The following is a 27011-nucleotide window of genomic DNA, read 5'->3' on the forward strand; positions in this document are numbered from 1 at the left end:
GACCTTTTTAATCAGCATAGTGGATTTATTTAAAAAGGAAATAAGAAAAAAAGGGAAAGTTGAAGTATACTTATATATCCTTGTGCAAAAAAGGTCTTTCAGTTCTGTTCTGTACTTCTGTGTTGAGATCAAAAGCACTGGATGGAAAACCCATCAAAACATTAGTAACTGAAGTATTCTTGGACTGAGAAATGTTAAAGAGACTCCAGCAAGTGTACTTTATTACTTGATGTAATCCTGATAGGATATGATGCAAAAAGGACAACACATAAATTAAGTTGTGCGCTTGAAAACCATGTGTCAACGCTTAGGTCCCTTCTGAGGCATATTCCTCCTACTGTATCCTACTGGTGCTTGTTCAGTTCATGGAACACCTTCAAGTGTTTTATGATGATACATTCCTGAAAGTGTTGTTTGTAAATCTGTAGATGATCTCAAGGTGGGTCCTGATAATAAATGGAAGCCTTAGAATGCTCTGTTATACTTTAAGCGTTTAAGATATTTCTTGATGATTCATAGTGGAATAAAAGGCTGGAAACAGAGGGGTTTAGATGTCCTGATCTATAGTTGGGTACTAGAGATGGAAATCAATGAGGAGTATCTGAGCTTTCCTGTTGTGACTTCCTACTTAAGTTTTGTACTAAGGTCTGTTCCACAGTGCTTGTTATTTATGCCAACTAAAATAGCTGCATTTTGCTTACAGTGCTCTTTGTGAGTATGTGTGTGTTTAAGTGTAAATGTGTGCACTCCATGACCAGTAACATACTTTGTCTTATGAATCTACATAAAAAATTCAGGAGCCTTCAGTGTCCATAGCATCTCTTCTGTTTAAGTAGAAGATATTTTGATACAATGGTGTGGCAAATGCTGAAAAATCGAGAATTTTACTCTAAAGATACAAATGGAATGTGAATGCAGATACTTGTTCATACCTAAAAATGGCACCTGTGTTTTCAAAAATGAAGGAGAAAAGAACAGAAAGGAAGAAAAAAATGTGTCCTTCTGGAACACCCAAATGTGTCTGTATGGTGGAACCCATGTGAGTCAGTCATTAACATCTCAGCCAGTTTCACTGCAAATTCTAGCTCTGAACCTAGAATTATCTAGATTTAAGTAAAGATCTTTTTAAAAAAGTTTAAAAACCTATTGTTTTCACATTATTTTTCTTTGTATATAATCTTTCACACAAAGATCTCAGTCAAAGGCTGTTACCACCATGGACTGCTTTACTGATGAGGCAACCAAAGCATCGGGATCATCCATATGTGGTGCCAGAGATGAGAATACTTTGTGGATACCTCTGGGGTTTTTTTTCTGCATGAATTCTACTTCTGTGTATTCACAAACAGATTTGAAAAGACTGTGATACGTTAAGATACTCAAAACTGGAAATGTGCTTCAGAGTCTCCTAAAATCAGATTAGCTAGAAAGGATTTTAAAAAAAAGTCACCACGTAGTTGTCACTGTAGATTTGCTATTTTTTATCATAAGAACATCTGAATTCCCTCTACAAGATTAATATTACAAGGATATCTGAGACTGTGTTTCATAACAGTCTATGGGCAAGTGACTTTAGAAAGCTCTCCTTTTCTGAAAAAAAAAAAAAAAAGGTGTTTTGTTTATGTAGTAATTATGATATTTAATTTATAACTGAACACATTATGAAAAATATATGCAGGTCAATATCTTGAGTTTTATAAGAATATTTAGTACTTAGACAAGAAAAACAGTTTGATGGATAATCAAAAGAAAGTCAGTTAGAAACCAAATATAAAATGACACGTGTGCTATGCATTTCAAGCAACAGCTGAATTAGCTCATATTGACACAGTAATGATCCTTAGCAACTAGATTGCAGTCAATTGCCTCAGCAGTGAAGACTCTGTAGGAAACTGTTATCAAAAGTAACAAAATTATCTCATGCTCTTGTTGAGAAGCAAAGGGGGGTTTGTTACCATAATTAAAAGGCTTGTGATATTTCTAATGGTTGACTATTCCAAGCTCTTAAGGGAAAAAGATAACAAAATTTAAGCTGGGAACTAAAGTATTTTTTTCTATTAAAGACAAGTAGCTTGAGCTATGGCTAGAAATGTATTTAGGTTTTAATTTTCTATAATAGCCTAGATCCTGCATAGATTAAAAAGAGTGAAATAATGTCAGATGAACTTCTCTTTTTCTAGCCTAGATAAGCTCTGCTCCATCTGTCCAAAGAGCAGTGCCATACTGAACATGTCCCTAATGAAACCCCTCTACCTGCTGCAGCCATGTTAATCTCTCCCCTTCCTGGACAGACAAACCATATGCAAACTTAAAAGCTTTTGCCCTCTGTGCTGCACTTTTGTCCTCTTTGCTCCCTCTGTCTTGTCAAGAATCAAGTTTCCTATTTTCACCCCTCAGGTCTGTGTTCTTAACGTTAGTTCTCAGGTTCTTGTGCTTCAGGGAATTCCTTATGATGAGGGCTCTTGCCTGGTAGCTCTGGTGACAGAAAAAACTTACATTTCTTAATGGAAGCCAGAGGGATGCAGCTGAGGGAGCCCATTTGCTTCCAACAGCTTTAGGGAAGGCTGCACATGACAGCTCAGTCTGAGAATAGTTACATCTTGTGTTGTCTCTTTCCATCCTGTTTCGATATCAAACATTTTGGGTCCTATTAATTTTCCTTACCACCCTCTCTTTCTCTCTCTCTCTCATTCTCTTAATAATGCAAAGTGTTAGGAGTTTTTCAAACTCATAAATGACAATTGAGTGGCCTTTAGTTTTATTTAGAAAGTGTCTGAGTGTCATTTGTGCTTTGGATACTTTCCTGGTTTTACTGTTCTCCCCAGGTATTGAAATCTATGCTGTAGATCCCATAACCCTTTCCTTTGGCACTCCTTCCTAAACTAGCACTGTACCTGTCTGCTTTGTAGCCCTCCTAGTTTTTGATTTTTTCTATAATCTTCTCTTCTTGATAGAGATTTGGAGTTCAGACAAACTTCAGAATGAATGATTACTGCACAAGCAGCACTTACTTCCATCTATTTAGGCAACTGTTACCAAATACAGCAGAGACTCCCTAAGACCAGTGACAGTGTAGAGAGCAAGCATTCCTTTACTGATGGCTGGACACAGCAGGATCGTTCCACCCAAATGTGTACCCAAATGAGCATCTCACAGAGAATGTATGTCAGCATTCTATGCATTATCCACTAATTTTCCAAGAACTATTTAACATATTCATACATTTCCCTGGAACTCATTAATACATGCAACTGACACCTTGTGCATGTCCCTTAGGTCGTTTGACATGGTTATCATATCTCATCAGCCCCAAGACCAGCCTTGACCAATTTATTCCTCCTTTATCTTCCAGTCCTTGCACTCTTGATGGCACAGGCTTCCTTTGGGTCCCCCTTATTTTCCTTCTCTGCATACGTGATTGCACAAGTTCCTTTTATCTAGTCAGGTGTAGAGGTCCTTACCTCTCCAGTCTAGCAAGCACCCCTAGAAGCATCCTTAGTTATGTATTTCTTTAAGAATTCTTTGTGCTTTTCTATACAGTATCGCATCATTGGACCTTTTCTTGTACTTCAGTGAAACCTGCCAACTATTGTTGCATTTTGTCTTCAGGAGAAGTATTTTACTTAAAGAAAAGCCACCTGCCTACTTCTTTGGCAGGGCAGAGCAGCTGCATTCATTTAGGACTTCTAAGCTGCACAGGAAGCTTTTGTCTTGTACTTGAGTCAAGGCACTTTTGGCAGATACAAATTTGGATAGGAACCCACAGGCACATAGCATGTGCTGCCTGTTCTTTATTGCCTGAATCTCATTATATTGACTGATATTTACACTCTGGTTTCTTGAGGTAAATGATGAAATCCAAACTATGACAACACCTGGAAACAGACATAACAGAAACATGAGAGGCCCTGGCTGTCCCTCTGGGAGGCTATTCTACCTTAGATTTTAAAACCATAAAATGACAACCCATTCTTTATTTAGGAACTGTGTCTAACTTTGATGCCTGATTTGTTTTATTCCTTTACCAAGTCACTGCACATTTCAAGACAAGGTGGGATCATTAGGATTATATGGCCATTTTTTCAATATTGGTACAGACCTCAGCTGAGTTTGAGCAGCCAGCCAAGTAACTCAGGAGGTTTCATGCAATGGAAATATATGGCAGTTGATCCACTGTGAGGAAACAGGGTGTAAGACTCAAGGGACAATAGCTGGCAGACGTTAGCAGCAGTGCTGGCACCTCACTGAGCACATTATACATAAGAAAAGTCTTGTTTCAACGTTATATTCTCAGTAAAGTCTGTCAAGTATACTTTGTCCCTTGCTTCAGGAACAGTCATTTAAAGGTGTATTAGCCCTTATTTGAATGAATGCAAATGTACAGTAAAATGCTGATTAAATGCATAAGAAATGAATGGGAAAATGCACTGAGTTGCAACCCCTAACAAAATTACTGCCATCCAGAGTCTGGCTGCATATTTTTCCTTTATCTTTTATGGAAAGATGATCAAAGTCATTGGCAGGCCTCTGTAAAACCCTATGACTGAGAACAGGTATGATCTTGGACAACACCACTCTTGCAACAGTTGTTAGTTAACTCCAAAGAAACTTCTTTCACTTCCCAGCTCCTTTCTTTGGGTCTGTTGTTTTGTTTTCTGCAATGCATATGGATCTGTGCAGTGCTAGGCAGAGTCTATGTGCTACAGTCATATAGTAACGTGGATCCTAGGCCAAGACATAGTCCTAGAATGGAGGTTGCCGCTGTACATTATGAATTTGATCTTGTATGCTCTTTGTTATCTTTCAAAAAGCCCCATGATCACTAAAATCTTCACCTGCTGGATACGCAGTTTTCTACCATTCAATCTCTTTGGCTCCATTTCACCTGTTAATTAAATATTTTTGCCTTAATCACAGAAACATTCATGTTGAAAAAGGCTCTCAGGATCACCAAGTCCAACCGATAGCCCTACTCTACAAGCTTCAGCCCTAAACCATACCCCAAGCACCACATCCAAATGACCCTTAAACACATCCAGGGTTGGTGACTCAACCACCTCCCTGGGCAGCACATTCCAATGCCTGACCACTCTTTCTGTGAAAAAAATTTTCCTAATGCCCAGACTAAACCTACCCAGTCACAGCTTGAGGCCGTTCCCTCTTGTTCTATCACTAATTACCTGTGAGAAGAGACCAGCACCAGCCTCTCTACAATGTCCTTTCAGGTAGTTGTAGACAGCAATGAGGTCTTCCCCCAGCCTCCTCCTCTTCAAACTAAACACCCCCAGCTCCTCCTGTTTCTCTTCATAAGATTTATTCTCCAGGCCCTTCCCCAGCTTCATTGCCTTCCTCTGCGCTGTCTTATATTGAGGTGCCAAAAACTGGACACAATACTCAAGGTGTGGCCTCACCAGAGCTGAGTACAAGAGGGTAATCACCTCCCTACTCCTTCTGGACACAGCACTTCTAACACAAGCCAGGATGCCATTGGCTTTCTTGGCCACCTGGGCACACTGCTTGGTCATATTCAGTTGCTTGTCAATTAGAACTCCCAGGTCCCTTTCTGCCAGGCAGCTTTCCAGCGACACTGCCCCAAGCCTGTAGCACTGGTTGCTGGCTCTTCTGGCTGTTCACACCCATCTCGGAGTATGCGCTTAGAAGGGGGCAGGAGTCAGCTTTCACAGCTCTTATTTACAATCTTCCAAGTGAATTAGCTGTCTGTGTGATGAAGGTACAAGACTTCTGACTCACTGACTTAGAGCTGACACTCGAATGTGAGCATTTTTTATTAGAAATAAGAGTTAGAGAGACCTTGAGATCTGGTTGAAAGAAAGGGAATAGTAAGAAAAATTTTAGCCTCTTCTGTTCTTAAGCTGGTGTCCTATAATGTCTTATGCTTAGTGAGGTTTTTTTTTTCTTCTCCACATATACCAAGTTTTTGAACTGCACATCATTTTAAGGAGAGGTAAGCACTGAGCTGCCCTGGACACCCTATCTTTTGGAGCAGAATCATTGCTGTGACAGCCTTTTCACACTTCAGTGGCCCAGGTCCCCACTAAGCCAGTGTGGCTTCTCTCTCTGTTGAAAATAATGAGTGACAGTATTGTCACACTGCACAGCATCAGTTCAAACTGAGGCTTGAGAAGGAAGAACAGCAAACTTTGTCTCATGGTCTGTAGAAGTGACAGTTTCTTTCACCCTTTCTTACCTACATCTCCTCTACCATATACCTTCAGTATTAGTTTGCTCATAGGTCCACTTACACTGTCACATCCAGTCCTCTGCTCTTCCAGCCTGTTCTAAATGCTGAAGCTGAGCCAAGTGCTTTTGCCCCTGGCATGCCTGGTGCCTTAGAGATCTGATCTCCTCCTTTTAGCATTCAGGAGTCACAATTACTTTTTTTCCGATTACTTCCTGGATCATATCTGACCTCTCATCCATTTTCACAATTTGTTCATCCTAATTGTATGGCTGCCACATTCTTTTTTTCTCTTGAAATGAAAGTCTTGATTCTGAGGTCTGTACAGATCTGCCCTGCGCCTGCATTCCTGTTCTTCCTGCCCTACCTTATCCCTATGCTCTACCCACTCTTCTCACCTTTGTTCCTCCTCCTACTTGCACTACCCTTTCTCTCACAACCTGCCTGTTACATTTGCTTCTTCTTCCCAAACATCTTTACTCTTTTTCAGATCCCTCCCATGAGCCCACTCTCTGTGTTGATCACTCCTGCTCCCAAGATAGAACTTTCTTTCTCTCCTCCTCATATGCCCTTCCTCAGCCTGTGCTTCAAAATATCAACTCCTATGTGATTCATTTGCCGTATTACATTTATTTTCTTTTACTTGATTCTTCAGTTCCCCTTCTTCTATTGGCAAACAAAAATTTTCTGGTTGGCATTAAACAAAACAACTTTAGGTGTCAAACACTGAATTAAGGACAAACAAGCTGCATTCCAAGCCTGGCAATACCATTTTCTAGAAAATCCCAGTAGCAGCAGCATTAAAAAAAAAAAAAAAAAAACAAAACACCAAAACCCACCCAACTTAGGATTTAGATATGGAATTATTGCAGATGTATAATAGCCTGCATGGCATCTGCTGCAGCTTGAGCATACTCTTTGGCTTAATTCACAAGTGGGCTGCAGTGTAGGCATGAAATGGCTGGACTGCAACTGTTTTTATTATTACTGCTATTGCTTTTCACCTGCACACCTCTTCTCTATACCTCTCCTCCTTCTTCAGCACTGAAGGTGAACACGTTTCTTCATCACACCTTGCTGGTGAATGACAAATCCAGGAAGCAGCAAAGGCAGCAGCATTGTGATAGTGGGAATTTAGATATATTAAGCTGCTGCTTTAAGGAGGAATCTTGGCTAAAGAGTATGTGGTCTAGGCTGTGGTGACTGTGTCTGCATGGAAAACAGACATGGTCTGTGTATCTTCTATAGCCTTGAGATAATAGAGGCTCAGGGGTGACCTCATGGCTGTCTACAACTACCTGAAGGGAGGTTGTAGCCAGGAGGAGTTTGGTCTCTTCTCCCAGGCAACCAGCAGCAGAACAAGAGGGCACAGTCTCAAGTTGTGCCAGGGAAGGTATAGGCTGGATGTTAGGAGGAAGTTCTTCACAGAGAGGGTGATTGCCCATTGGAATGGGCTGCCCGGGGAGGTGGTGGAGTTGCCATCCCTGGAAATGTTCAAGAGCAGACTGGATGAGGCACTTAGTGCCATGGTCCAGTTGATTGGATAGGGCTGGGTGATAGGTTGGACTGGATGATACTGGAGGTCTCTTCCAACCTGGCTGATTCTATGATAGTGTGGAGCTCAGCATGAACCCAGTATGTGTTAAGGTGCTGATGCTAGCTCTTGTGCTTCCTCCACTGCTCTGGAAGCACTGCTCTCAAGTATCTCATTCAGTACTAGACTGGGTTCATTACCAGCATTAGTTTCTTCTCCCAGTATCTATTTCAGGTGCAGAGTGAAGAAGTGTGCTTTCTAGGCTCATTGTCAATTAATAGCTTTGTCATGTCTTTGTCAATAAATACTCCAGGACCACTTGACCTTCCTTTAGTAATAAGGACCTGTTTCTTGACCACCAAATGTACATGACCTGCAAGGAAGAAGCATGGCTTCTTCCAGTCATCCAGAGCATGGATGACAATGAGGCTCATGTGCAGCTTTTCTTGAAAGAGTGGGCACCTGAGGATGTCTGCTGCTTTTATTCGTGCAGACCTGTGCACCGTCACTGTTGCTGCTCTGATGACCCTTCTGCTTTTGATATGATTTTCCCCATGCCACAGCAGAACAGAGCAGAGCTCAGGGCTTCTCCCAAGGCAGGGTTTCCCTTCTCTCAGTGGAGTGGGAAGTGAATAAAGATAAGAAGTGCTGTCAGTGCTTCCCCCAAAAATCTGGCAGAATAAACAGAAGATGCTCTAATCAGCCATTTCTCTGGTTCAAAAGGGAATGAAACAAATTAGTGGCCAGGTGAGCTGCATTTATGAGACAGTTCCTGACAGGCCCAGTGCAATTGGCTCTTACCACAGATCAACAGATATAATACTTTTGTCTGGTGCAGTCCAAGTTTCATCATAGATGTCAATGCCTGACCAATCTGTGAAAGCATCCAGTTTTTTGTATTTTTTTTTTAGGTTTGAAAAACACAGATTTGTAGTTAACAGAGATGTCTAATTACAACTTCGTCCTGGATAAAAATAAATCATTTTCCCTGTACCCCAGTCCAACCAGTTAGAGACCTATCACTATTTCCATATGGTTCAGTTTAAAGTACAGAAAATTCTGGGATTTTGAGGCATTGGCTGTACAGATAAAAAAGGAAATGTCTTCAGGAGGCTGGCAAAGCAGCCTGGTCTCTGGGATAGGCAACCAGACTGGTATTCAGGAAACCTGGGTTGTTATCACAGCTCTGCTTTTGCTTCTTTGCCTTTATGTGCTTTAGATTCCCTTCTAGCCATCTGTTTGTCTCAGTTACTCAGAGCAATGTACCCAACCTTCCTGCAGACACTTCGCCGAGAGATTTGGTGATGTTCCTGCTCTTGCTGTGCATGACTCCTTCCTTTCTTCCTCTAACCCAGCATGTGGGATTGTCACTACTTCATGAGCCCCTGCTTAGAGGCAACTTCCCATTCCCCAGGTTCAGTCTTTGTTCCTGGTCCTGCCAATGTGACATGGAGCACCATGGGCTGGATTTTCATCCTGTGTTATCAGCTCATGTCCTGAGCTCTTTAACTGGAAGCACTGATTTGAACAAGGGAGAGTGGATAATGGAGAACAAGCCCTTCGTGCCTTACAATGGCTTGTAGGATAGGTAGCTATTGAAGTGCAGCTCCTCCTGTATGGGGAGCCTGGTGGAAGCTGGTTGTCAACATGAACGTAAGGAGCACTGGTTGCCTGGGAATTTGTTGATGCCTCGCTGCTACAGAGCTGTCTTGGACACTCAGGCTTAAAGGGCAAAAAGCAGTATAATTAGGAACTGTCATTTTCCTGTGCTTGAGTGGAAATTATTGTAGATTTAACAATAAAAACAATGTTGAACAGTGGCCCTTCCACAGCCAAGTGGAAGAGTAACTAAGAGAAACAGCACCACAGCAGAGAGGTTTGCACAGGCAGCTTTGTGAAAATGCTGGATCTCAGCATACTTGTAGCAATGCGTGTTGATTGTTTCATGTGTCCATTGTTGGCTCCCCAGACAGTTCAGCCCTCAGGATGTACATTTTCCTGTCCTGGATTTGATATCCATAGACATAAACAGGATAGAGCGATTTTGTTTTATTCAGACCCATCCCCATATTGTAAACATCGTGTCTGTCAGAGCAAACTAATGTAACATGTTCTTTGATTGTTTTAATCTTTTCTTTCTCTATCACTTAAAAATGTTTTTAGACATCTTCCTGAGTGCCCATTCATGAGAACGTTCATGGGAAATTGAGAAGTACTTTATGAATTCTTGCAAAATTCATATAATTATGTTTTATCAGCCTGACAATCAGTGCAATAAATTCAAACAGACACTATTTTTAAGAGTTCAGGAAAAAAAGTTCTTCTGATTCACTCATATCTCATGTCTGTCCATTTCAAAGAGCAGAAAGGGCTTTATATTGAACTTTGTTTTTGTCATGACTGTTGGAACCTGCACTTACTCTAAATTAATCTTATTTTTTGTAGCTTGAAACAGGTGCTAGACCACCTCTGTTTCAATTAGTGTTAGCTGAGGATTTGTCTCCAGCATCTACTTTGACCATTTCTCTATAACTGTTAAATCTGCCAATAAGTCTCCACAGTTCAGGGACTCCAGCTGCAAGGTGTGAATGAATCAGAGGCTGCTGGAATCAGAAATGGGGCCAGAGAGACTAGAGATAGTTATTATTTAAAGGTAATTGAGTGGAATGGGCAATAGAACAAGCTGATGAAGAATAGAAACCCCTCAGGATATCCACGTTCTGCTTTTCACCCTGCAGCTCAGGTCCTAGGTTCTTGGTTGAGTAAATCTGCTTTTCTGCTTCTCTCAAAAAAAGAGCCTGAGCCTTTTTTTTTTTTTTTTTTTGCCTTCGAATGCAAAACTGTGTACTCATATCCATTCGGTTGTGAGAAGGGTGAGAGCCACGCTGTTTGGGTTGCCTTCTTCTTCTTGTATTGGATATAATATCTGCCTCCTGGAAACAAAGACTGAATGGAAAATATTTACTCTTGGCTATTTTTGTAGTTAAACACCTGACTGCATGCAGGCACTGAAGACTGCTTTCAGTCAGTGAGAGAAAACTTTTCACTGCATTGTAATGTGCACAAGCAGAAATTCAGATACTGAGTTTCAGCTTTCCTGAATCAATCTCTGGGGAATTGACCCCATAAAATCAGAATTAAGGCATTTATTTAATATTTTAAATACTTTCCAAAATTGTATTCTGCACAATACTAACCTATATGCCTGATTTAATTCCCATTTCCCTTGCCCCCCTTCCTCATTCATTGTCATGAGCACATTCCCTCTTTTTTGTCTGCAGTAGCAGACTCCGCGTTAAGGTGAGACTGCTCTTTGGTTGGAGGTTAGATCTTGCTTTGACTGAACAGGCAAAAATGGAGAAGGACTTTGATACAGGTTGACTACTTGTGGGTTAAAATCTAAAATACAGAGACAAAGTAATGGGCTAATAAAATCATTAGACTAGGTGTTATAACGAGGGAGCAAAAAGCAAAAAGCAATGGAAGATTTTGGATGTTCCCATGAGTTACTGGCAGGTTATGCAGGTTAGAGCTAGGTACCATTTCTGGTTCTACTGGTGATTCACCAAGCCCTTGAGTATGATGTTTCTGTGCTGTACTTTCCCTGTCCATAAAAGTGAACTATTCATATCAGCCCTCCTGTGTAAAAGCTTTCACTTCTACAGGAGAAAATATTTATACAGGACCTGTTCCCAAAGTCCACTGAGAACAGCAGAAAGACACTGAAAAAAGACTGTAAGTCCCTGAAAGCACAGCACAGGACTCATTGTACAGCTGCAGTCAAGGTTGTGGTGGTTGATTCACAGATTCATAATAAAATACTTAGTCTTATGATGCATTTTCTGTGAACAGTGGGTAAATATTCTTCACAATGCATTATATTGATAATAGTAACGGAGAATCACAGTATGGTAGTGGTTGGAAAGGACTTCTGGGGGTCATCTAGTCCAAACTCACAGCTAAGCAGGTTTGCCTCGATCGGGTTGCATAGGAATGCACATTTTAGAACTTCATGTATGCAGCTTATAATTTCAATTTTCTGAAGATAGAATCAATAATATTTCCATCTGTAATATGTAACATTCAGTGTGTTGCAAGATGTTTATAGAAACCTTCAGGCCATTTAGGGATTATGTGGTCACAGGTGTTGCAAATTGTTTTGTGATCCTGTAAGCATTACTTCAGCATCTAAATTTGAATTTATTTACAAATATTATCTCTACTATCCATGTGAATATAGCAGGTCTTTTTTCACAGTGCCCCTTAGAATGTGTAAGGGAAAAAGAATGTGTCAGATTTCTTGTTGGACCAATAACCTGCTCATGGATCCTCATCTAAGTGAAATGTTAAGTGTGGCCTTAAGTGGGCAAGAAGCAGAGTCTACTGAGGTTGTGTTTTGGAGGATTCTGGATCAGACTAAGAATGCAAAGTACTTCTGTAATCCAAGCACAGTTTGAGAATATGTTTTTTAACTTGATCTTGAGTGAATACAGTGTCTTTCTTCTGCCCATGAAGGTCACAGCAGAGTTAGATGCCTGGAATGAAGATCTGCTGAGACAAATGAATGATTTCAATACCGAAGACCTCACTCTGGCCGAGCAGCGTTTGCAGCGTCACACCGAGCGGAAGCTGGCTATGAACAACATGACCTTTGAAGTCATCCAGCAAGGGCAAGATTTACACCAATACATCATGGAGGTCCAGGCTTCAGGTGAGCAGAACAAGTTGATTTGTTTTACATGAGAATAAAAGTCACACAACCAACAAAACCCCAAACACCTAAAAATGTATACCGAATGCATCAGCTTTTGACATAAGTACAGACAATACCTCTCTCGCCATTCCAAGAAGTGTTCTGCAAGTTTTGGGAATTCTCTGATTCAAGAGTGTATGTCAAAAAATGTTTTTTCTTTGAGACTGAACTCACTGAGGAAATAAAGCTAGCTTTCAAGTCTCATTCAGAAGGTTTCACAGCTGCAGGATGGATTTGTGATCAGTTCCAAAGTGGATGGAGAGGGGAGGGCAAAACAAGTTATACTCCTTGTTGTTGTACCAGCTTAGAGACAAGCACTGCAGCAAGTCATGAGTTACAGATGCTTGAGCTGGCTGGTGTGACCAGAGGTCTCCATGAAATCTAGTCATTCTAGGCTCCTAAGCTTGTTAACCTTTTCTGCAACTACGCTTTATTGAGAGACAAACTGACCAGACATGCTGACTTTGTCTTCCCCAGACCTGAGTACCATTTCAGGGTTCAAAAGTGACCGAGGGGTGGGGAGAGAGAGGAGTGAGGAGTGAAAGAAGCTAGTTATCCAAGAGCCCCCTGGGAAAGAATCCAAATACAAGAGCCTTGAAACCAGTCCTGAAATGGACCTTCAATTCTAATTGGAATTATTTTATATTTAGAAGAAATATGATAAGCATACCTGAATCTTCTGTTTCAACATGCACTTGAAAGTTAAAGGTAGCAATGTGGATGCTAAAAAAAACTACCAAAAAAAAAACCCCAAAGAAAACACCACCTTTGCCATGTGCTATTAAATGCCAGATTTGATTCATGTTGATAGGGAGTCTGTCTGATATTTTTACTCTGCTTCTCAGCAGTAGGATCCTATTTCTAGAACATTCTATGAATCAGGATTTTTGTTTCCTTGCATCTGGAAAAGGAATATCATAATTCTGGTTAATTATTGGGTGAAGTCCAGAAGTAAATGTTAGTTGTGAAGTGGTTTAACTTTCTTACATGTTCGGAAAGAGTGTAAAGCAAGAGTAATTCCTGTTCTTCCCCCCCCCACACCCCCTTTGCATTTTCAAAATAAAAAGTATTATTAGGGTTTTATTCTTTGGCAAACCTTTTACCCCTAGGCACCCACATTTAAAAAATCTGGCAGTATTCAGCCTAATCTGGCAAGCTGCACTCAACAGAGTCTTAAGTACTGCTACAAAGGAGTGTTGTGAACTAGTCAATCCAGTGCATTTTGTGAACTGTGTGTGTGAACTTCTATGTGATGAGCCTACAGTATGCCTGCTCCTATGCTTCAACTCTCTTGCTTTCTGGGATCACAGTATCACAGTATCACACTCTATATCAGAGGTTGGAAGGGACCTCAAGAGATCATCAGGTCCAACCCCCCTGCCAGAGCAGGATCACTTAGGGTAGTCTGCACAGGAATGCATCCAGGTGGGTTTTGAAAGTCTCCAGAGAAGCAGACTCCACAATCCCCCTGGGCAGCCTGTTCCAGTGCTCCATCACCCTCACTGTAAAGAAGTTTCTCCTCATGTTGAGGTGAAATCTTCTATGTTCTAGTTTGAAGCCATTGTTCCTTGTCTTATCACTGTGAACCACCGAAAAGAACCTGGCCCCCTCCACTTGACACCCACCTCTCGGATATTTATACACATTGATGAGATCCCCTCTCAGTCTTCTCTTCTCCAGACTAAATAGCCCCAGGGATCTCAGTCTCTCTTCAGAGGGGAGATGCTCAAGTCCCCTAATCATCCTCGTGACTCTCCTTGGAATCCTCTCCAGCAGGTCTCTGTCTCCCTTGAACTGGGGAGCCCCAGACTGGACACAGTTAGATAGATAACTTGTCCTGATACATCAGTTAAGATGCTTGCTTCCCTCACTTGCCCTGCTCCCATCTTGAAAGAGTCTTTATATAAATTGAAATCTGTGGGAGGTAAAGAATATGATCCACAGTCAGGACTCTTAGTGACTGATTTTTAGGAAAAATAATTTTCTTTGTTTGTCAGGAAGTTAGAAATTACTTCTTTTGGATTGCAGATGAAAGATTATCAACTAAATGAAGTGACTTTTTAAGTGTTTTTACAAGATTATCCAAGATCACTTTCTGTGAAGCCAACTCACTAAAAATCCATTATTCCCAAAGGCAAGGAAGCAGGAGCCTCATGGGGACGTGGAGTAACTGTAGTTAATCAAAGGTAATGGTCATGTCTGTCGTGCACAGAATGCTGAAGGCTGGGAGAATGGCAAAATCAGAGAGATTTCACTAGGGACCTTACTGCTTCTTATTTCAATAAAGGACAGTTATACTTCATAAAAAATAATTTAATTTTACTCCCACTTCCTTAATACTATATTATAGTCATTCAGTGCATAAGTTAAGGGATGATTGCTCTCACTGCCAGAGCTGCAAACTCTCAGGGTTCTGGGAAATCAGCTGCTATTGCTGCTTCCTATTGTATAGTGTCACCACTGCTTTAATCAAAACTCAGCTGTAGCCACAGAAGATGTGATTTTTTTCAGGGACATTCTACCTAATCAGCCACTCTTGACTGGCCAAGTTTCTTCCCTTCCCTACAATTCTCTTTGGGATTTATTCTTTTTACCATGTCACAGAGGAAACTGATTCAATTTTCATTGCTCTGGTGTTTGGCTTGGAGGTCTTTATTCTAGTAAGTCTGTCAGACACAATTACATCCAGGATTTTGCATGCATGATGACGTCTTCACTTGGAAATCTTGTGCAGGTAGAAAAAGAGGGGTTTAGACATTTGCCTGTGATTTCTGCATGTCTGATGCAGATTTGGAGTGGTGATTCTTACCAGGCTGTAGAGTGCCTGGAAATCCCTGTGCACATTGTTGTCTTGGTACCAATAAAGCCAGTGGTCCTGTGATGCACCAGATCAGACTCTGCAGACATTCAGGGCATCTGTTACACAGAGCATTTATGCAGGCCCAGTATTTCCAAAGCTCTGTACAGCTCAGGGTTCTGTGATTCCTTCCAATACTCCAGCACATGTGAGTGAGCCTGCTTTGGATTAGCCTGTTTTCACCTTTGGAATAATTATTTTTCAAAGAAATGTGTGTTTTTATTAGGGGTTGTGTTAAGATCTGGAAGTGAGGTTGTGTTTTCTGAAATGTTTGCAGTACTGCAAAATTACTTTAATGTCTCACTAAAATCTATGTTCTTCAGGAAACATACTTGCATTTAGTGAATATTGTAACAGTATTCTCAAGAGGACTTGAGAGACAGAACTTTTTATTGAGCCAGCACTTTATATTTCAATAAACCTGTCTTCTGTTTTTCCAGTTTGATTGTAGCTCTACTGCTTGTAGCAAAGCTAAATATGTGGGAAAATATTCTCCAAAATAGGTATTGATTTTTGGATGCCAATTTGATGTGTTGAAGGGGTTGGGGTTTCCAAAAGTGGCAGTTTAGACAGTTATGAGAAATACATTTCCTATGCAAAGTTCAGGTTCATAAGTCAGCAGTGATTTAGCATCCCAACACAAGCTGCTGTGATGATGCATTCATGTAATTCATCAGCATAGGCACCTTAGTCATTCTCCTTATAGGTACTAAAAGCAGTTATACCCTAATAGCTGATTAATGGATTGCACAAATTTATTTGATTATTAAAGTCCATTTGCATCGTCAGCATCATTGTCATGATGAGCACCATAGTTAGGAGCTGCTCATGGTTTACAGAGCTACCTTTTTATATCTTAGAAGCAAGTTTTCTAAGTCAAGCCTGAAACACACTTCAAAACTGATGTTGGGGAAGTTTCTATAGTGGTAGTTGTTATATGGAAATTCAAAGCCTCTTTGTTTCCTGGTCATCAAGCTAGCATCATTCACTTATTCTCCTGGTGCTGTATTACTTAAAAGAGAAATGAATATTTATTTATTTTCATTTGTGATGTCATTTATAGTTAATTATAACTATACTTTTTATTGCAAGGAACAAGTTAGCAAACTTTCCTGTCACAGGCTTGATATAGTTCAGCCTAAGAACAGGTTCAAAGCAGTCTCAAAACAGCCTTGTGCAGGTCAGAAAGCAATGCACCTTCCTTATACTGAATAGTATCTTGCATTGCTAACATCTCAGGTGTAACAAAGGTGTGTTCTGTAGGATGACCATTAGTGTAGCTTGCAACTATTTTCTTTAAGATTTTATTGAAAACATTTTCAGTTCATAATTCTTCACTTAATATCTACTGCACTGGTTGAGATGTTGGAAAATGGCATCAAAGTTTGGTTTATCAGAAAATCATCTGTGCTTTTCTGTTGATCAAAACGCAATGTAAAGACAGTATCTATGAAATTATTCTGCAAACAAGGCTTTCCGTTTTGCAAAACAATCTTTGCAAAGAATGAGTGCTCTTTACCACATGTACTGCAGAATAAATCTGCGTGACGTATGACAAGCAAGAAAGGGCAGATCATTCATCATAGGGAGCACAGGCTGCTCTTGGATAGCATCCCAGGCAGGTCACTGGTTGCTGCTGATGAGTTAGCACAATCAAAACCATACCAGCTGAGTGTGCTGTGAAGGAAGCCCATGCATTTAATATCAAATAGGTGTGGTGAAGTCAAGCATAGAAAAAGCCATCATGTCCTGAGGATACAGTACCATATGCAGGCTAATTGTAGCAACAATTCCTCGTGTCTGGCAATTGAAAAGAACTTCACTCCCAAGAATAGAAACATGTATTAAATTTCCAGTTCCAAATTGGAAGCCAGGGGCCATTCTACTTTATTCGGTAATGAAGAAACTGTTTTGTTTTGGCTGGAAAATGAAGGAAGCCAATCGCTTGCATTCCCTTGTGCTTTTTCTGATAAAAGCAGAATCCAGGAAAAAGGGGATATGATCAATCATAAGGTCATATTTTTTGTGTGTAGTGTCTGTCTTCTGTAGATATTGCTGTGAGAAGGAAAATAAGTCACAACTCTCTGAGGAGGGCAAAGGGGAAAGAAAATCTTCTAAATGGGTTTTTAAAATAGTGTCCAAGCCTTTTGTACAGCAGCTTCTAATTAACACATTTATTTGTTAGTATCTTATTAGTCCATGAAATCAAATGGCTTTGGAGAAAAGTGTAGTGTTTTCTCAGCATTAATGCAAGCTGATTATTTTTAAATTGGGTTCTTGATCCTTCCTGTATTGAAGCCAATGGCAAAATTCCAGTAGACCTTAATAAGGGAAGAGTCAGGTCTTTGTTGGTTTATAATCACAGGGATTACAGTAACGTAAGATGATGTCATGTTTCCTCCAGGCAAAACTTTCACAATTTCACTGGTAATGTACCCAGCAATGCTTTTGCAGTAGTGTAATAAAGAAGTAAGATGTGGAACTCTGTGTTGTATTTCATGTAACCACCACCCATAAGGCTTGTAGCATCATAAAGAAATTCAGGAGGTAGAAAGGGACTCAGGAGGTCTCTTATTTCAACCTCCTGATGAAGTCAGGCTCAGCTATGGAAACCAGATCAGGTCAATCAGGAGTTTATCAATTTCACACAGGAAGCAAGGGGTGGGGAAATGTGGTACTAAGCCACTTTTTCTCTCTGGTATGTGAGGAGTGGATTAAAATCAGTCTGTGAAATAATTCTGAATGAAACATAGGTTGTCTTAAACTAAACTGTTGTTAAAGTGCCCAGATGGAAAAAAGGTTTGCACTGTGGATGCAAACAATGCTCTATTGTAGATCTGGCCACTAGAGTTTACTTCCTGTATTTCTCTTCTTAATTTTCTTCCTCATCTTTTTTGATTCCCCTTCCCCCCCCCACCCCTTTTCTAAGTTCTTTTCAACACACATTTCTAAAGTATAAGCTAATAAGTTACTGAAAAAAGGGAGGGGCTGCTTGTGGGGGGTTTCTGTCCTTTTTTTTTAATTAAATGTTTATGATAGTTTTTGAGTAAGACTGTGGCTGAGTCATGTCCTACTGTCCAGATGCAGATGGGTGAGATGGGCAGAGAAACACTGCCTCCTACAAAAATGTACTGCTGCAGAACAGAAAACCAGGAAAGCTGAGTACGACTTGTGAGAGAGCTTAGTGAGAAAGAGTTATTCAGAGCTGCAAATCAATGTGTTAGGTGGCACAACGTGTTGAAGATTACATTTGTGTAACAACTGAAATTTCAGAGAAGTCAAATGATCCTTCTCTCTGCACGTTACAGGTATCGAGCTGATCTGTGAAAAAGACATTGATCTTGCAACACAGGTTCAAGAACTGCTGGAATTTCTTCATGAGAAACAGCATGAGCTGGAGCTTAATGCTGACCAAACCCACAAGAGGTTAGAGCAGTGCCTACAGCTCCGGCACCTACAGGCTGAAGTCAAGCAGGTGAGAGTTTTTAACCACACATAAGGGTCTTCAGTGGATTTTCAGCCATTACACACACACAAACTGGTAAACCAGTTCCAGCCAAGTCACATGCCTTTAGGTGGACAATCTTGTTTCCCCTTTCCTTGCCAGTACTTGATTTGCTGACAGATTGCAGCATGATCGTTTAAGAACAATGAAGCACTCTGTTCCTTCTAGTGTGTGTATATTTGGCTTCATGGGAAGTCTGTGCAGGACTGACCCTGTAACTTCTCAGCTGGAGAAGCTGTGTCACACTCCCTGTGTTCAGGGAATATAATGATTCGGTTTGGAATCCGGACTGAAGCTGTTGTGGAGAATGGGCCCAAAGCAAAGGGCAACTGAGCTGTGAGGTCTAAGTATGACTTTACAGTAGTTTCACATTCTTATTTATTGCTATGTTTCTGTTGACCTGCAGGAGTCTTTGACACCTTCCACGGTATCTAGGTTCTAGGACTTGTTTAGCCATCTCTGTACTGTTGCACTGCTTTTTTTCCAAATTGCATCCTAGCCTAGGCAGTTGTATTTTGCCTCTTCTTCCCCTGAAATTTAATTTGGATGCCACACATTTCTTCGTTTTCCTTTGCTATATAAGGTAACACTATGCTTCCTGCTTCCTTATCCATAGGTGGCTTCACACATCAGTATATGTCTGGATTTTAGTGGAATGGTTTGGGTTTCATTAGGAAAACCAGGAAACGTTTTTCTAGGCAGCTGCAAGGTGTTCATGAAAAAGATTTGCTTCTTTGTTTACCAAAAAAATTAATATTTAAATAAATTATACTGAGTGCTCAGTACACGTGATCATAGTTACACTTTCTTCAAAAGTGATGTTTTATCTGAATTTGTAGCATTGCTGGCAAAAACTCCTTCATTCTGAGACTACTCTCAAGCTAGCCACTGGCAGAGCTAACACCAGTGAATACATTTTAAGTCCACTTGGATGTGAACATTTTGCAATTCTAAATGAACGTAACCTAGAACCCTTCCAAAACTTTATTTTGCAAATGTAGTTTTACATTTGTGATAATTGAAGATCAGCGCCTTCATATGATTATGAAGTGTATCCATTTTGTTTTCATAGGTTCCTGAAGTTTCTTACACACAAATTAGATGATGAAGTAGAGTCATTTTAACTTATGATAGAAAACAGAAAGGAGTAATATATGTATCAGAGATGCTAAAAGTACAGGTTATTGCTATCAGATCAAGTGTCCTAGCTCACTTGACTTGAAGTGTCAGTTGGTCAGCCCTTTGGCTGTTCCTGGAGCTATACAGTGGGAGGTACCTGATGTTATTCACCTCATTATCCTGTATCTGTTGGGACTTAACTATTTACAGCCCAAAAGCTAACTGATGTAAATGGATTTAAGACTAAACTGCTTAATATTTACTTGTGAAAGAACAGCTGCCTTGAATTAATATTTCCATCAGAGCCTTCATCGCTATGTGACATTTCAGCAAACCAGTAGTGAAGAATCATTTTATTTGTTCAGCTGAATACTAGTGACTGCTTTGCTTATTAACCTGTAAATTAACACAGCTACAGTTTTCCTTAGAAAGAGGCAAGTTATAGTATATCTGTGCCCTATCTATTTAGTTTCCTGTAGATGATTCATAGTCCCAACCATTTAGTGAAATTGGGAAATATATTGATTTTTACTAGTAGTTCATCTCCAGTCTGGTCCAGATTTCTTCACTTTCATTTTAGTGCATCTGAGGTGATGAATGATCTCATTACCAGATTGCCCTCACTCTTGTGAATCAGTTGAGATGTGGTTGCCCCAAGACACCTACTATAGCTGTGGTTAAATTCTGCTGACATAACAGAATTTGTCACAAGGCTGCTACATGTACAGGTGTTCACATTTTGATGTAATGGCTCATGGAAATACAAAGTCTTTTAACTGTCTTTCTCCCTATAAGTCTCATTTACCCAGGATTTCTGCTTTATGTCGTATGCACTAAGAGTTTGAATAGCAAGACAATGAATCAAAGTTTGGGGCCATTGAAACATAACAATTCCAAATGAGATGTCCTGTGACCTGCCTGAGAGTGGAAATAGTGTAGATCAGTGCTTCACAAACTCTTTGTTATTAAGAAAGATTTTGCTCAAGACTGATTTCCCCTCATTTGGATCCCACTCATTTCTGATAGAAACTGCAGAGTCTGGCTTGCTTAAATGAATATAATAGTCTCTGAAACTCTTTACCTCTCCCAAAAATCAAGAACTCTGAGCATTTTGTGATTGCTGTGCCTCAGCACAGCCTCCAAACACCAATCACCCACAAGTCCTTCTCTCTTCATAAAGATCCAGGAACCTTCCGTAGTTGGCTCCCTCACCACTGTGTCAGGAAGCTGTCTTCTGTCAGAAACCTTTCTTATCACTCTAGGAACCTCTGAGACTGCTTCCTCTCTACTGTGTTGTATGGTATTGTGTGATACCATCAGTGTCTTTCTGCTTCTCCACTATAAAAAATGGCTAGGCTTTTAAGGAGAGTTTTATTTAACTTCTACAAAGTTGATAAAATCAGCAATGACTGTTTAAAACCATCTTTTGCTGTTGTCTGTCTGCACATGGACAACGGTGAATGAATACAGGAAATGATCAGGGAAAAAAAGGTGCTGTGTTAGCAGCTTATGTATATATATATATTAATTACAAGGTATTAAACACCATTTAAGCAGGAGACAGCTTGTGAGCAAGTTTTGTCAACCAGATACAAATACGTAAACGCTTTCTTCCAAACATTTCACTGCCTACTTCTAAACCAGTGACACAAGGAAAGGCTCTGCAGGTGACTGGGTTTTACACTTAGATTTCAGAAGCTTTGGGTATGCAACTGGAGTTGTTTCTTACTGTATGTAAACAACACACACACAAAAGAAGAGAGGAAAAAAAAGCAAGCAGAAAAAATTGCTCTAGAAAAAACTGATGCAACCCCGTATGAGGCCCTGACATTCAAGTGGTAGACTTCTGAAAGCAGAATGAGTTCATTATTTAAGTTTTTCCAAGAAAAATTTGCAACTGCTTGGGTGTTCCATGGGCCTGGAAGTGGGAGCTTAGAAGCTCCACAGTGAGCATTTAATCCCACACTGTAGGAAGAAGGGAAGAGCTGCAGCCCTGGTCAAGAGTACTTTGGGTGTTGTCGTTAAGATGTAGTCTGTCAGAGCCTGACCTGGACTGCTTTACCCTTAAAAATTTTGAGTCAACAGGAGAGTTGTACAGAACAATGCACATGTATCATTCACACTGGCAGATTCTGGTTGTATGCTCCGTCTTCCTCCCTGCTCAACCTAATTACCTATTAGCTTTCAGTGATGAAATTGCTGTAAGACTGAAGATTCCAGTGTTTTCGGTTTGGGGTTTTTTTTCCCTTGTTATTTTGTTTTGTTTTGTTTGTGGGTTGCTTTTGGGTTTGGGTTTTGTTTGGTTGTTTGGGGTTTTTTTTGTTTGTTTCTTTTAAACTATTTAGAGAGTCAGAGATTTGTATGAAATGTGTGTCAAAACCCCAGTGGCAGGTTTTGAAATTTTCAGATCAAACACAGGCTGTTCCCGAGAGGACCCTGTCACACCCTGATTGTATTGTTTAAAAATAAAAACTAAAAAATAAAATGCTGTTGCATTTTTAGCATGCAAGCCAGGATATATCACGGTATATGAAATATGAAAGCATGGCTTGGTTTATGTTGTCCTCACTTCAAGACTTTCCCAGTGATCCTTTGGTTATCTTTAGATTTTGGTACCATGTAGTTGGTAATAATGTAGCTTTCTTGTCTGATGGGCTATGGAAAACGCCAGACAAAAAGATTGCCTTTTGATAACCCGATTTCTTTTCCTTTAAATCTTTGTTGCATTTCCCACAGGAACAATAACACCTGCTAATGAAAGAGAGAAAGCTGACAAATGGAATCTTCCACACTGTTGTACTGAGAAGAATGTAATTTTCTACAAATTAGGGTCAGCTTACCTGTATAGATGGCTCCCCTTTCATTCTCCTAGGGACAGCTCATTTTCCTACCCTACAGGGAACTGAATAGCTATAACTAGGGTGATACATGATGTAGGGATAAAAACCAAAACAACAGAAAATCCTTATTTCTTTCAGGCAATTTAATGGATCATTTGGTGAGAATTATTGGACAAAAAGGGAATTATTATGTATAATGCTGCAGCAAAGTCAATTTTGGAGCTGTGTAAATCAGGGGCTTAATTTAGGGCAGTGATTGGGCAGTCAGGATTTCCTGTGTGTCTGCAAATTAAATTCGGCACCTTTCTGGCTTTATTGGAATAATTTGACACCCACATAGGTAGAAAATAGATTCTGAGACAGCACTGCAAAGAACTTGCATGTGTATTCTGAATGTTAGTTTGCTAAACACATATCTTAAAATAGCAGAAAATTTTACTGCTGAAAAGAATAAATACAAGCTGGACAGATTAATTAAGTATATTTAGGATCTGTTTCTGCAGTCATTACAGCATGGGTTGCATGTCTACAAATAATCAATATCCATGAAGTAAAGCCTCTTGACTAGATGTAAAATGCAAGACCTGGGACTGCATCCTAGCTCTGCATGCAGGTGGCAGCTCCAACTGCATCTTGAATCCGTGAAACCAGCTGGTTTTTTTCCCCCCTCACACCTAAGCTCTTACTTTTGTGTGAAAAAAAAAAAACACTGGCAGAAAGGAATTGCAAGGTCTATGATTCCAGATGAAAATCTGAAAAGGAGAGAGATCTGTATGTTTAATTTAATATTTCCTTTGTTGCACCTTGTGGTTTTGTCCTGGGATATTTGCATAGGGGGATGTTCACTTTTGTGATCAAACCTTGGGAATGAAATCTCTTTGTTATTTGTATATCCATTTAAATACTTTGGGAGTTTAATTCCTTAAGCAGCAACTTCCTCAGTAAGGTCTTTGTCCTTTAAAAATTTATGTCATTAAGGCCTTATCCTAGGATTTTTTTCTGCTCACTTTTTCAGCCTGGCACCACACCCAGTAAACTACCTTTTTGTAAGCCAGGCTGAAGCATTTTCTGATTGGTGACTACATAAACCTTTGTACTGAAACACCCTTCCCATAAGAACATCCTTTCTTTCCAGGTGCTTGGCTGGATCAGGAATGGTGAATCAATGCTGAACGCAAGCCTTGTCAATGCAAGCTCCCTCTCTGAAGCTGAGCAGCTCCAGCGAGAGCATGAACAGTTTCAGCTGGCCATAGAGGTAACATGAATAAGTTAACTTTTTTTCTTTTTCTCAGGTGATCATCATACAAAAGGTTGTCTCTTGAGCATCAATCTTTGCTACTTGAAGGGAAGGAATAAAAACTTGAGAAAATCCCCTTATCTTTGAACTCATAATGCAGCCTGGGGTTAATAGTGAAATAAATTACTTAGCATCTGCAGCTAATTATTCTGCTGTCAGATATCAGACTTTCCATTCATGAAAATGGCACTCATGCACCTCCTGATAATTTCTTTGAGGAAAAAAATTAAAAATAGTACAATTTACAAAGTGATCTGAAAATGGGAATAGTTACTGAAGTTGTGGGGTTTTTTTTCCCCATGTCCATGATTTGCAGATAATTTCATATTCATTTATGAATGTCTTTGTCACTGGATAATTCTCTCAGACGAAATCTGTGTTTCATTCAGCTCTCCTTTTGTGGACAGTAAAAGAGACATTCATTCAAATCCACATTCTCAAATAACTTTGAAGATGAGGCAAAAGGGGTGATTTTTAAGACTTGTCTGCTAAACTGAGCTTTTGCCCTGAAGTAACACATCTTTGACCCAACCCTTAAAAACTCACTGTGAGCCAACACTACTGGCTCACTTATGGGGTCAGATGTGGCAGGGGGAATAGCACCTCCTCTGAGCTTCTTTCTTTGCATGGGAATGTAGTGCAGGGCTACAGACTCCCATGAGTAGGGCACTACAAGATTCATGGCTAGGCTCAGTGCTTTATATATCTTTGTCACTATGAACAAACCCTACACTCACAGGGTGTGCTTGCTGCAGTTGCTAAAAGGGGAACTATTGCTTTCTCCTGTTCCTGCTTAACAAGGTGTAAATGCTTCCCAGATTATCTTAATTTATAGCTTTTTACAGAGCAAAGAGCAAGCTTAAAAATCCCTTTCTGTGGTTTATGTATACTTGAAAATCACAAAAACTAAACCAAACTTGAAGCTATGAAAATAATATTTTCATAACAGAGATCTGAAGAGATGCCTGATTTGGTAGGGAGACAGGAAAGTGTTTTTTCTCTCTTCTGGTAAACTTTAAATAAGTCAATATATGTTATAGTGTTGCTAGTAAGTATAGCTTAAATCTCAGCTAATGACTTCTTGTGATCCATCTCCACTCACACTAAGGAAGGAGCAGCTGTTGTAGCTCCTAAGGGAAAAGTACTAAGCTGTGCTGACCTCATCCTGGCAGCTGCCACCAGACAGCAGTGGGGAACAAGACACCCACTGGTTGCACTGTCACAGCTTGCTGCCATTGGGGAAGTGCTTGTATTTGGTGGTGAATGCAAATCATAGAAGGAGAGGAGAGTTACACCACAGTAAAGGGAAAATAACTTTTCAAAGGGAGAAAATGCTACATTAAATATTTGAAGTGTTTCAAGCTCAGTATGGGGAAGAGATCAGCAAAGCACACGGGGCAGACTGTTCTCTAAAGGCATTCTAGATTTGGAACTGATTTTCAGTTGAAATCCTTTAAAGTCTATTTAAAACAAGTATTACAGTTCTAACATCAGTAAAGCAGCTGGATATTAAATTTAACCAGTTGTTCTTGAACATCTTCCTAAATGTTTCTGTCAAGCATTAATCATTTTGTTTTACTAATAGCTTTCTCTACATTGCATTATTCATCAGTGTATTACCAGATGATTTCAAGCTTCTTTCCAGGTTCAAGAATTAGATCATAAAAGTATCACATGAGAATTTGTCGGCAGCAGTTACAAATGGGATGTTGAACAGAGGAGTCTTTAGGATATTTTAAAGCTTCTGTTCAGAAAATTAAAATCAAGTATTCCACTCAACCATGCCTGAACACAGTTCCACAGGAGGCTGTGAAGGGCTGGGGGCTACTTTCTTCTCAGCAACCCACAGAGAGAGGCATAACCACCAGTCGGTTATTCTGAGAGGAGCTGGGGAACGGGGCAGATAATTCAGTCCTGCCTGTAAAGTGGCTGCTGAGTAAACTGGAAGACAGTGGAGAAAATGTCTTGACTCCCCAAAACTCTTTAGGGTAGCATAGTATAGCTCCAATATGAGTGAACTGACTTTCAGCAATGTATCTTGTAGGGTATGATATTTGTGATACAGTTTGTGATTCTTCTGGGGTAGATGTTTTGTATCCTGCAGACAGGACAACTACACACATGAGTGAAGCTGCTGATGCCAGCAAACTGCCTGGCAAGAGTCAAATTAACATGATTAGGCCTACAGTTTGCCAACTTGCTTTGGTATTTGCAGACTGTGTGGGATGCAGTCAGCCCTGAGTACAGGCTGGGTAGGAGCTCAGTACAACAGCTACCTGCACTGGGCTTGTCAAAATGAAACCACCAGGAACTCTACCCTGGGTTGTTGCCCAAAGGACAGTAGCTGATCAGTGGAGTTAACCTATTTTAGCCAGTGCTTGCTTGTCTGAGCTTTAATAACATGTTGCAAATATGTGTGAATAATTGAAACTAAAATGCTTTGCAGAAAGTAACTGTTAACTGAAGATAACTCTAAAATGTTTCACTCTCTCACATCTCCATGCTCACACCTTGCTTCACCTTTCTACCATACATCTGGCACATCTACGCAACCTCTCTTTCCTCCCCTCATACACAGTCCCTCTTTCATGCCACTTCCTTACAGAAGACACACCAGAGTGCCCTGCAAGTCCAGCAGAAAGCCGAAGTGTTGCTACAGGCTGGGCATTATGATGCTGATGCTATCAGAGAGTGTGCTGAAAAAGTGGCCCTGCACTGGCAGCAGCTGATGCTGAAGATGGAGGACAGGCTCAAACTTGTCAATGCCTCGGTGGCCTTCTATAAAACTTCTGAGCAGGTGAGCTGAACAGTATCTGTGCTATAGCACATTGCTTCAGCCTGGGATTTAGGTCCCAGTGTATAATGTGACAGTTTTGCCTCTCACCTGGATCAGTGCAAAGTGCTGAA

At 40.3% G+C, this 27011-nt stretch overlaps 1 protein-coding gene across 1 annotated transcript in view; it reads left to right on the forward strand.

Annotated features, from left to right (window-relative positions):
• Positions 1 to 27011, forward strand: part of KALRN (kalirin RhoGEF kinase) — a 507955-nt gene that overhangs the window by 311982 nt on the left and 168962 nt on the right. Inside the window, exons 14-17 of the mRNA XM_054381250.1 lie at positions 12249 to 12444; positions 18652 to 18818; positions 23943 to 24062; positions 26710 to 26901. Coding sequence (XP_054237225.1) covers positions 12249 to 12444; positions 18652 to 18818; positions 23943 to 24062; positions 26710 to 26901 — 675 coding nt within the window. The remainder of the gene's footprint in view (positions 1 to 12248; positions 12445 to 18651; positions 18819 to 23942; positions 24063 to 26709; positions 26902 to 27011) is intronic.

This window comes from Indicator indicator, chromosome 5 (assembly GCF_027791375.1).
Source record: "Indicator indicator isolate 239-I01 chromosome 5, UM_Iind_1.1, whole genome shotgun sequence".
Classification (NCBI taxonomy): Eukaryota; Metazoa; Chordata; class Aves; order Piciformes; family Indicatoridae; genus Indicator; species Indicator indicator.